The 12,166-nt window shown below is 42.0% G+C and overlaps 1 protein-coding gene across 2 annotated transcripts in view; it reads left to right on the forward strand.

Annotated features, from left to right (window-relative positions):
• Positions 1-518: 518 nt before the first annotated feature.
• CCDC83 (coiled-coil domain containing 83) overlaps positions 519-12,166 on the forward strand; it is a 30,164-nt gene continuing 18,516 nt past the window's right edge. The window contains exons 1-6 of one of the 2 annotated variants that reach the window (XM_084842522.1): positions 519-676; positions 4,412-4,537; positions 7,336-7,420; positions 8,655-8,823; positions 10,044-10,211; positions 11,373-11,464. In XM_084842522.1, coding sequence (XP_084698648.1) covers positions 4,440-4,537; positions 7,336-7,420; positions 8,655-8,823; positions 10,044-10,211; positions 11,373-11,464 — 612 coding nt within the window. In that variant the 5' untranslated portion in view covers positions 519-676; positions 4,412-4,439. Of the gene's footprint in view, positions 750-4,411; positions 4,538-7,335; positions 7,421-8,654; positions 8,824-10,043; positions 10,212-11,372; positions 11,465-12,166 lie in introns of both variants that reach the window. The other variant, XM_084842523.1, reaches the window with a different exon arrangement.

Consider the following 12,166-nt stretch of genomic DNA (forward strand, 5'->3'; position numbering starts at 1 on the left):
AGAAAGCCCTGTTTTTAATGCAGGATTTTAGGCTGGTGTAGAGATGCCCAAAGACATGTAGCAGCTGAAACATTTTCCCTCCCCTCCATCTTCATGCCAGGAAAACCTCTGCCTGCTGCATGTGTGCAGGTGAGGCCAATTCCAGGAGTAAAGCCCATAAGAAAAAGTTGTGACCGTCCTCTGTTGTACTGTTTTTACTATGCAAATTTGTTTACATGTAACCATTTAATTATTGCAATCCTTGTAATCTGCTTTGAATGTGTTTCACAACAGAAATGTGGGAAGAAGAATCACAAAGAAATAAAAAGCAGCTGATGAATAAACTGAAATTCTTTAATTGGTTGGTGGACAGCCCTATGAGTTATTTTTAAAAGTTCACCCTAACAGTGGTTTCAAGGTGCTTTCTCTGAGGGATTCTGTGGTGTTTGAATGTTCGTCTTTTATTATGTTCGTGAAGTTCAAGTAGTTCCCTAACAGAAGCACAAGAGGGAGATGTTCCCTCATAAAAGCTTGTCCTTGTTCAGGGAAGGAAGGAAAGCAGAAAGTATAAACCAATGGGGAAGTCGGGCAATTGCGCTGGTGGTGGCCATCTTGGTGTGGTTACCGTGGTAACTGGGAGAGTTTGTAGCTGGAACCAGGCAGAAGGCAGCAGCCGGTAGTACAGGAGAAAGCTTTGGTAAGACGATGTTTGCCCCAGAGGGGTCCCCAAGGGACAGCCCTGGAGGGGAAGAAGCAGGGCTGATATTAAGGTATTAGACTTGTGTGCATTAAAACTGGACTTCTTGGTACATGGGGTGAAGTAGCATCTTTGCAATGTCGACCAATCCGAACCATGACAAGGGATCATTTTGGTGCTTCCCCCATTTTTACCTCTAACATTTAATGGTTAATGGATCCTGTTGAAGTAGAGTTCAATTAGGATTTTAAAAAATGGGTGAAATATCATCACGCTAGTTTCCATGGGCGGTAGCTTATGCTGCCCACGCACCAGCAGGACTCACCACTAGTGCAACAGAGAGCTAACGGTTGTTAAAGTAAGCGGAAATGCTTGTTTCCAGAATGGGACAGGTTAACGGAGCTTGCAGAAGGGAGCTCCACTGACCTGTCCCAATCCAGGAATGTGCTTGCTTTAGGCAGTGCTAACTGCCCATTGTACTAGTGGAGGGTACCACTGGCAAAACAGAATGAGCGGAAGCACAGCAGCAGTATTGGATACTGCCCAATATTTGCATCTCTGTAGTTACACAGAAAGGGAAACCCAATCAAGGATTTCAGAGACAAACATTTAAGTTGTTATAAAGAATTAATTATGAAGGAGACCAATAAAAAAATGATTATCGTCTAGATTTTATAATTCATTATTGACTATAGATGACTTAAAGGACAACACTTTTATGAATGCTTGGGGGAAATTACTGGAAAAGACATATCATAAGAAAAATGGTGGGATCTTTACTAAACTGGTACTAAAGGACCAGTTTTATCACAATGCTCAAACATTATAGAGAACCAGTGTAAGATTATGTATACTTACTGCATGGCTATTTAAGATTTATAAGCAAGGAACAGATCAATGCTGGTGCTGTGAAGCAGGAAATGCAATTTTTACCACAGATGGCAGAGTTGTCCGAAGGTGGTACAATTTGGGGAACAAATAGTAAGCACAATTGCGGTTGTATTAGGTTATAAGATACAATTACACCAAATTGTTATGTTATTAGGATATGTGAAAGAAGTAGTGTGAAGTAAACATCAGGAGTTAGTCTGGAACTTATTTACAGCTGCCAAAATATTAATAGCCACTGAATGGAGAAATAATGAAGTATCCACCGTTAAAAGCTGGTTATTGAAAGTATCAGAAATTACGAACATGATAAAATTAACAGAATAACTGGGTTCAGACAATAACCCCACTTGGGGGTTGTCATGTTGTGCAAACCCAGCGAACATGGGTTATGCAAGGGTTAAATAACCGTCGCATAATCCTAAAACAGACCATGGAGAGGTGGGGAGAAGAGAAGGAAGTAAAACATTTCAATACTTGGGGAATTTTTAGATTCTGCGAGTCAGAAATACAATTTGGATATTTGTAAATATAAGACAAATGAAGGAATGGTGAGGCTGAAAGATCAGATGTATGGTTAAAATAGTATTAAAGTTATGTATTAGTAATTAAATACCATTTGTAGTATTTTAAAGTTTTATGTAGAAGCATTAATCACGTTCTTAACTGTATATATTGGAATATTTACCAGTCTTGTAAAATTTTATTGGATTTACAAATTCACAAGATGTGTTTGTATTTTATAATAGTAGGGCCTCCAACATAGTGTCTGCGGGCACCAATGTGCCCAGAGACATCTCTCATGGTGTCCACCAGGCTCCCTAATTCTCCTGATTTTTATTTTATTTTTTATTTTATTTCTTAAGGGTTTTTTTTAAAAAAAACTGGCATAGTACAAAGTGAAAGGGCTGCTCTCCAGTGACATTTTTGTTTGGGTTCAAAAGAGTGGTTTTCCCTTTGGGGCCCCCACTTCTGTCTTGTACTTATGTTCTTGAGCAAGTTACTTTTCTTTCGTCTCGCTAGTGTGCCTTCTGGGAAATGACTGTTTTGTGTCTGGCCTTGCCCACCATGGTAGCCAATTTATAAATGGGTAAGCTCTCCCGCTACGGCAGCCATTTTGTAAAAGCACAGATGGCACTCTCTCAAAATTCCAAACATGCCCACCAACCCAAAAAGGTTGGAGACTCCTGTTATAATATGTAATAAAGTAAAATCAAACAAATGAGACCTACCAGAAAAACTTCCAGAGTGGAGTGCTTCTGTTCAGGATTCCGTTCATCTATCCTTGCCCCATTTCAGGACACTTGATTTCATCCCTCTGCCCCCAGTTTTCTGTCTCCCCCCCCCAACAGTCAGTCAGCTGACCCCCGAGTATGTTTAGTCCTCACTAAGCAGTTTGAATTTTCTTCTCTTTTTTAACCCTTTAGGGATTCTCTGCCCCGGCACAGAAAACCTTGAGGTTCCCCCAAGTCTGTTGACACCACCCTCTTGTGTGTGGGTGGGGCCACTTTGCCAACATAATGAGACACATTCATTATTAGCATATAGGGTGATCAAGGTCTGGATGTGCCTGATCTCGTCTGATCTCGGAAGCTAAGCAGGGTCAACCCTGGTTAGTACTTGGATGGGAGACCACCTGGGAATCAGGCTGTCAGGGTGGACACTGAGCCCATAGAATCCCAGAGTAGTTCTGATTCTGAGGAAGAGCAGTCGCTCCTGGGAGAGGAGCGCGCTCCTCTTTCCCAGGGCCAACAGCTGACGGAGATTCCTCCCACCAGCATTCCTAGCTTAGATAGCAGTCCTGGGAGTGACAGAGCATGGGAAGCAGACTTGATGGATGCGCGACGCCGACGCAGAGAGCGGCGCCAAATGGTGGGCGCAGAAAGGATGCGTCGCGCCCGGTTGGCGCGGAAACAATGGCTGCGCCCAGAGGATCCAAGGGAAAAGGGGAGGGACTCTCCCTAGTCCTTAAGTTCAGGGGTCTGCCAGTAATTCCCTTTCAAACGGGGACCAATTGTTCCAACTTAAGGCATAGGTACTCTGCTGCTCATATCTAGTTGCTAACGGTAGAGTTGCTAAGTTATAAAAGAGGAATAAAGCTTTGAAAAAAATCCCTTTGTGTCTAGACTTAGCTACTAGATTAGACTGAGAGAGGCCTCCAAGGAGCCCTTGACACAGGCTTCCTGCACTGAGCAGGGGGTTGGACTCGATGGTCTTGTAGGCCTCTTCCAACCCTATGATTCTATGATCTATCAAAGCCTCTCTATGTCTATGTCAATTTGCATAGTATCAAAACCTCAGCGGTGGTGCCTTTTAGAGATATTGGAGAAAGTGTGTGGTGACTTAACACATTAGTAGTCAGAAAATGGACCTCTACTTGTTATAAGAAAAGGTTATCTTTAATATTTTCTATTTTAATTTATTATCGAAAGTAAGACAGCAGAACCAAAATAAACCAAGGTGCCTTTACTTCACAAATCCACTGATTAAAGCTTGCCACAATTATTTAATTTTAAAAAAACATTAATAATTATAGTTACACTCATTAAATGGTTTGGGGAAAATAACATTCTCTCGCTCTCGCTCTTAGCTTTCCATCTGTAAAAGTGAAGTAAGACAGATCTTCCTCTCTCCTACAATTGCTATAAGGATAAGCAAAGTAAAAAAAAAAAATCAGAACCTTGCAGTTTGAAAGTGTTAGAGAGATAAATTGTTATTCAGGCTGCAATCCTATGCACCCTTTCCTGGGAGTATAGTGGCGTTTACTTCTGAGGAAACATACATAGGATTGCGCACTAAGTCCAGCAATGCATTACAGTATTAATCTGCCTTGTTTGCTCCTCCTAGATCTATTTCACTCTAAAAGACATAAACCATGGCAAAAGAAAAGAAAAAGGACAAGAAAAAAAAGGGTGCCTTACAGCTGTCCAAGGAACCTCGAACTTATTTTCCAGAAGCTCTACTGGCATATCAGTATGTATAACATGTAGGAAATTCTGAATCTCATTGTCAGAATGTCTGGTGGGCTGTGTGCCCTTTTGCCTTCTTGGTCATTTTTTGTGGACAGCAGGAAGTGTGCCCTCCATCCCATTTACCTTATTTTAGAGCAGTGGCAGCAGGTCTACAGTTGAGAACAGTGGCTTTTTTAGCATTCTGTTATTAGAAGTGGGACCTGTAGCCATGGTGGATTGCAGCACCCTTGGGCACTAGGTTGCCAATTCAAGCCCCCGCCACTGTGGCTTCTCGTGACGTCTGAACCCGGCAAGAGTGGCTTGTTGGGGTAGTTAGCAAACCACCGTACCAGAGGCCATGGATTCTGAGTGATTTGTTAACCAACCCAATAAGTCACCCTCGCCGGATTGGGATGGTATAAGCTGCACCTGCTGCAGGTAATTATGCAAACTGATCAGCACACACAGTTGGTTATCAAGATAAAATACACAATTTGTAATATCAGTAGGAAATTTAGTATAAAGAATCTGAATTGTAGGAGGCATAATCTCATCAAATTTTAAAAAATGTAATGAATAATGGCTACATTTTATCAGTCTGATATCTCTATTATGTTCACTTGAATAACATCCTGTTATTTTGTGATAACAGGAATGGATTACATTCGAAGTTTGTCGTAAGCATTTTGCCCCACAATGACCTAAGCAACAAAAGATGTACACCCCATATAAATGTTGACCTGTTGAACAACAATGGGATGTTATAACAAAATCAGGAATAATATGAGATAGATAATAGTAACGATAATAACAATAACAACAATAATAGTATAGTACTGGGCTGCTGTAAATATTAGTGAGATAATGGGCCATATCCAATGGGGCCATTGTGCTCCCACTGATTGTGTTGCTCCAGCAGGACCCACCACGTGTGCAACAGGGAGTTAGCACTTCAGAAAGGAACTGGATTGGGGCAGGTCAGTGGAGCTCCCTTCTGCGAGCTCCGCTGACCTGCCCCATTCTGGAAATGAGCATTTCCGCTCATTTCGGATTGCTTTAACGAGCAGTACCTCACCATCGTGCTAGAAGCTGGTCCCACTGGTGCACAGACAGCACAGGATAGTGCCCACAATGTATAAAGTGCTTTTTATAACTAAAATCCAACTGGGCTCAAGAAATTCAGTTAATTTTGCTCTTACGGGATGAAATTAACTGCCTTAACTTCCACAGTAAGGAAGCAGTAAACGTGTTCTACAGTCTGCTTATTTACAATGTATCCTCCATGCACGCACACTTTATTTATTACATTGATTGATTACATTTATATCCCACCTTTTTTCCTCCTTACAGAACCCAAGGCAGCATACATACTCCTCCTCTCCACTTTATCCTCACAACAACAACCCTGTGAGGTAGGTTGGGCTAAGAGTCTGTGACTGGCCCAAAGCTACTCAGAGAGCTTCCATGGCCAAGTGGGGACTAGAACCAGGGGGCAATCCACATTACAACTTTAAACTGGTTTCAAACCGGTTTATCTAAAGGGATCCTGCAGTTTCATGAGGGTACTGAGAATTCTTTGCTAGAGACCCCTGTCCCCTGCCCAAGCGGCCCCTCTTCCTAGAGTTACAATTCCCAGAATTCCTGTATTTGGTAGCCATAATCACTAAAAACAGGTTTTAAACCAGTTTAAAGTTGTAATGTAGATTGCCCCCACTGATCTCCCGACTCCTAGTCCAACCCTCTAGCCACTACACCACACTGGCTCTCTGAACTTTCCCTCGTTCTTTTAGCCCCAATGCTCTTCCTCAGTATGGGGAAAAACTGGAAATCAGGGCGCTATGTAAGCTCTCATTTTGGTTAGAGAGAAAGGCTGATGCTGGTAGTGATATGATACATATAGCGCAGAACAAGGCGGATAGATGGAGACTACAGACAAGAACACAAACATTGGGCAGCTGTCCATTTCATCGTGAAGCAATATTTTTAAATACATACTAGTTGGCAAGAGAAAGGAGGAGGTGACTAAACATGGTTTGTCTTGTCCTTTTCAACAGGTTGGCTTTGTTTAAAATGAATTAACTAAATCTTGCAGGGCAAGTCTGCAAGTTGGATATTCTGATAAGCTTTCATAGTTACTTAGGTGTTTTTTGAGTTCTGTTCCATATGCACATGATTGTACTTTGAAGCTTAAGATAAGCTATGCGAGGGGCTGGTTGTCAGAATTAAGAAGCAGAATTTAAAAGCATATATATGTGTGTGTTTGTGTGTATATATATACATGCACGTACACGCACACGCACACACACATGCACACACTACTGACCCCAGCTTCAGTGTTCCTCTGATCTGCAAAAAAAGGATTGGGGTTGAAAGACAAAAGGAAAGTGTGCATACGTGGAGGCTAAGTTGTACGCAAGCGCAACAGCTTTGCACACCTGTTCCTCAATTGTAAACCACCCCAAGGGCATTTGCCAGTTGGGCAGTATCAAAATCTAATAAATTAATTAATCTGATGCTCTCCGAATATTTTGGACTTCCATGAGCCCCAGCCAAAATGGCCAGTGATCAGGAATGTGGGAGTTGTGGTCCAACACATCTAGAGAACACCAGGTTGGGGAAGGCTGCCTTAATTTGTAATTTTCATGCTTTGGGGTACATTAATTTGTGAGCGCTTTAGTTCTTCTTTGAAATTGTTTTTGTACTTTTTTAATAATTGCATAGTTAATATATTTATTATATCCCGCCCTTCCAATAAGGGGCACAAGTAGGTTTCCTTGGTAACATGGAAATTCATTCTATGTGGGGTTTTTCAATCTTCAGAATTCAGATAAAGGAAGAGATAATTGATCAGCTTCTGTATGATATAAAGGTCCTGGAAGGCCAGAATGACAAATCCAAAGAAAGGGTAAGTAAACAAATCTCTTTCCTTTCGTTTGTGGGAGAGAACCATTGCTCAGTTGTGGAATCCCTGTTTTATATGCAGGTCCTAGGTTCAACTGCTGATGTCTTCAGATAAATGGATCAAATAATAGGCGATGAGAAACAATGCCAGCTCATGTTTGGGGGGCCCTTGGCGAAATGCCCTGAGTGGGCTCCCTCCTGCCTTGCTGACAGGTGAACAGGCAGTGAGATCATGGAGGAAGGACACCAGAGCCAGAGGACTCCAGGGTTTGGCAGCGGCCCCCCTGGTAGGGTGTGTGCCTTAACAAGTGCCCAATGATGCCTACCTGAATCTGGCCCTGATGGGAAAGATCTGTGCCTAAGAGCGTCACCACACAAGGCTACAATCCCACATTCTTACTGGGACATCTGCTTCCAGATTCTCTACAGAATTAAGAATGGCTCCTTTACACAGCTGGATATGTGCTTTGAACTGGGAATTCCTTTCTTGGCAAATTCTATATGTTCCATTTTACAGCCACTAGATGGCACTGTGCTCTGTCATTACACACAGCTGATATATTGGATTAACGTTCCTTATCAGGTTATCTATGATCTTTTAAAAAGCTGGGTAAAAGTCAGAAAGCACAGGAAATGCCCTGAAGGTCAACAAAGTCATGTAAAGGACCCGCAAACATCTGTGAATGACCAATCGTGAGCATGCAATAAAAGCCTCATGCAGAAATGCTCTAAGACCCAGGAGAGTTTCTGCCAGCCAGAGTATAAGGCAGCTTTCTATGACATATTTAACTGAGCTAATATACTGCAGTGGCTAAGAGCTTAGGAGCTCCAGTTGAATCTCAGGGTTTCAGGACCTGGGGAAGTCTATGTGCATAGGCTTCCCTGCCTCAGATGTCTATCATATCAACACTAACATGTAGACAGCAAGGACAGGGCCAGGGGGAGCTGCACAAGATGCAGCCCCTTTCTACCCCTTTGCTCCTCCACATGAGTAACATCTAGACTGTGGTAGAATCCAAAAAACTGACTCTTACATGGATAGACAGACAGACAGATGTGCTACATCAAGTTAAATGAGGGATATCCGTTAGATAATTCTGTCACTATAGGCTTCTTAGTTTGTTTTTAATATTGGTTTCTTAGAAGTTGCTGTGTGGATTTTGTCATTTATTATTTATTTATAATCACAGTTTCTATCCCACCTTTCTAGAAAACATTCACATTCTCTCCTTTTTCAGAATCAACACCTAAAGGAAGAACAGATTGGGCACATCCGGGCGCTCCTAACCAGCCTGAAAGAACAGGAGAAGGAACAGGAGAAAATTGAAATTGTAACCAGGGATGATGTAGAGAAAGCAATGAAGGACAAGTGGCAGTACGTTAAGGACCAGGAGAAACTGATTAAAGGTGAGATGCAAGTTTTGCGTTATATATGCTTGGCCTGTTACACTGAATATGAGATTTTCACATAAAATGTGGGGCATTTTAGGAGGCATTTAAGGATTCCTTTTCACATTACATTCTGAAAACAGAGGATGACCCATCCAGTTCACTCCCATGTTTGAAAAGGCAAGCAAATATTATAGGGCCGTTCCACACGATCAACGCAGCCCACCATGGCTTATTTAATAACCCTACTACAGACCGCGGTTTATTTGAGGGCTGTTTAACCCTCAAACAAACCCTGCCACCTGAGGTTGGATGACACGACAAACCATGGCAAACCCCCCCAGTTGGGGCTGAATACTCAAAATGGCCTCTGGAACCCACCGTGGTTTATTTAAGCCACGGTGGACTGCAGTGATCGTGCAGACTCGGTGCATGGGGGTGAGAGTCATGTAGATCACTGGCTCCAGATCTATAAAATATGGGATTCTTGGAGTTGTTCTGCAGATCAAAGCTGTTCTGCAGATCTTGCTGTGTAGGGAAGGGGCCAGGAATGGAGAGCTTTGTGGGTGCTGTTGGAGCTCCCTGCTGGCGCTGTGTTGAAGGAGCCCTGCGTTAAGCCTTCAGTGCTCTCCGTCCAAAGGAAACCAAACCTTATACTTCTGCCTCTTGGAACTTCTCACAGCTTGGGAAAGTGTGACGTCGTGCAACAGAAGAGACCTTATATTCATTTTACAGTAGCTGCCAGAACCACAGAGTGCATTGCCAATTAGCTGCCTTTGAAGAATCCATCTGTACCTTTTAACACTTGGATGATTAGGAAAAGTTTATCAGGGGCAGGATTTCTGCCTGACTCCATCTTATTTTGCAGCTATTAAAAGTACAGAAACAGTTTTGGCAGCTCTAAACCCAGGAGTAACCTTGCCTTAATTGTGGCAAGTACTTGCTTTTTTATATCTGTATCTATATAAATCAGGAGCTGGATTTATATGGGAATTAGCATTCAAAATCCTATTTCTCTCTCTCTCTCTCTCTGTTTTAATGGTGCAATGTCAAAAATAAACAAGCTTCTGTGAGCATTTCAGGTACCTTTTCCTTGAACTAAAATCCTAGGTGTAGATGACATATATAAGAATAATTAGTAATTCATATTTTTTTGTTAAGCAAAAGCTGTTACTAATGATGTGATTTTACAAAAAAATCCCCAATCCACAACCAACTGGCCTGATTCTTCCAACAAGACATGCGCTTGCAGATACATTATATTGAACAAAAACTTCTGCGGAAACAGACTGAGATGGATTACTGGCTGGCATACAAAAATGTGGGGAGTACTGAACATGCCAAACAGATAGAATTCCTGGAACAGGACATCCAGAAGCTGAAAGAAGATCTTGAAGAAATGACAGGTGAGTTGCCATTAGGTTAGTACTTGAAGTAGGAGCCTACTCAGAGGTTACTGAAGCGGGACATGAGTGCAGTCCACTCAGCTCATGCCTTACATACGTGCTCCATTCTACCTGCTCCTCCTTCGGCCAAGGTAGCGTTAAGGAAATATCCAAGGCAGCTTAGGTTGAAGAGTCAGAAATTTATTAAAGCACATCACGGCCGTGGGAGAGACAGGCAAAACCGTGTCTCTCTAAAAAAAATAAAAAAATCAGGATGCATTTATACCAACTGAAAGTTGGAGAACAAAGAAAGCACACTACGCATGCTCAGCAACAGTCTTATCAGCACAGTGGACGTCTTATCTTTAGGGATGAGTTACTTTGGTGGATAGGAATTCCTGCTTATGAGCAAGTTACAGTTACCTTCTCATGGTCAGACACACACGCACACTCTCTCAATCCCATCAGGCACCTCACCTGAACCAAACTACTTCCAAGGCCTAGTCAGGCCTACTTTCACAGTAGAAAGCAATGGCAGACATTCTGGATACTTCATCTGTACCCAAGATCTGCTGAGCTATATAGCTATCCCTGTGGGAATGGGACAAGGTCAGGGACACAAACAGACCACCCAACCCATCTGCTGGATAGACGTTGGAAGAATTGCACAAGACAGAGGCTGACATAGGTTGATAAGCCCTGAGCCACTCCCTGGAGAATGCCATCAACTGGAATGCTAGTGCAGCATAGTGGATAGACTGCTACTTGGATTAGAAAAATCTGGGTTCAAATCCCTGCTCAGCCATCAAGTTAAAGCATGACCTAATATGCAACATGCCCCTAAGATGGGCCTCTGTGCCAAAGGACTGGAAAGTGGCCCAGCTATCGCCAATTTTAAAAAAGGGATCGGGGTATTATTATGTTGAGACCATATGTTAATTATTCATGTAACTGGCATTGAATTATGTAGTAGACATATTTGGGAAAAGCCAGTATTACTATCTGAAGGTGCAGTCCTATGCATGTTTAGACAGAAAAAGTCCTACAACTCTCAGCATGGGGAATGCTGGGCGTTGTAGGACTTTTGTCTGTCTAAACATACATAGGATTGTGCCCTGAAATAATTATCGTTCTCAGTGTCTGCATAAATGTCCCTTAATTGCTGTTTGTTCCTCGCTTAAGAATTTTTCAGAATTGCTCTGGAAGAAACAAAGGAAAAAATTGACAAAAGCACTCTGAGACAAATGGAACAGAAGAAGGAATGGGCCACTGAGGTATTCTTTTTTCTTTGCTGTTCTGGGCTATTTCTAATCATGGGCATGATGCAGCCAAAGGTAGTTCAGCTGATTTTAACAGGAGAGATTTACAGCACAGTCCTATTCAGGTTTACTCAGAATTAAGTCTGACTGTGTTCAGGGGGTCTGTCGCACTCACACAAGTGCTGTGTGAATGGAACTGCAGGACTACATATGTCCTTACTTCTCCAATTGAAATCAGCGAGCTTTAAGAGTGCTTAATTGTGGTTGGATCATGCCCCATCTTTTATAAAAGCAAGTATATTTATGACACTCTTTAGAAATTAATGGAAATCCCTCTTCTGTGTATTTATTTTAAATGTATTCTTCCTATTTCTGTCCTGCCTTTCTACCTTAACATGACTTATAAAAAAAAGATATTAAAATAATAAAACAACAAAGAGTCTTGTGAGTTTGCTGCAGTAGACTATCATACTGCAATAGACTGTCACACACATCTGGAAATGATTAAAATAACAGTAATTCAAATACAGTTAAAATATGAACAATAAACATAAGCTACAGAAGCAGCATGGGAATGAGAAGAGGAAACTGCACTATACTGTAAAAGGTTAACTGCTAAGCCTTAGCGAAATATAATGTTGACCTCCTTCCTGATGATTCATAGAGATCTTATTCTATGACTGCCTGTTTATTTGAACAGGAGTGGGAGAATGGGTA

This window comes from Heloderma suspectum, chromosome 3, assembly GCF_057233095.1.
Source record: "Heloderma suspectum isolate Gila_16-S chromosome 3, 16-S_ref, whole genome shotgun sequence".
In the NCBI taxonomy this organism is placed as follows: Eukaryota; Metazoa; Chordata; class Lepidosauria; order Squamata; family Helodermatidae; genus Heloderma; species Heloderma suspectum.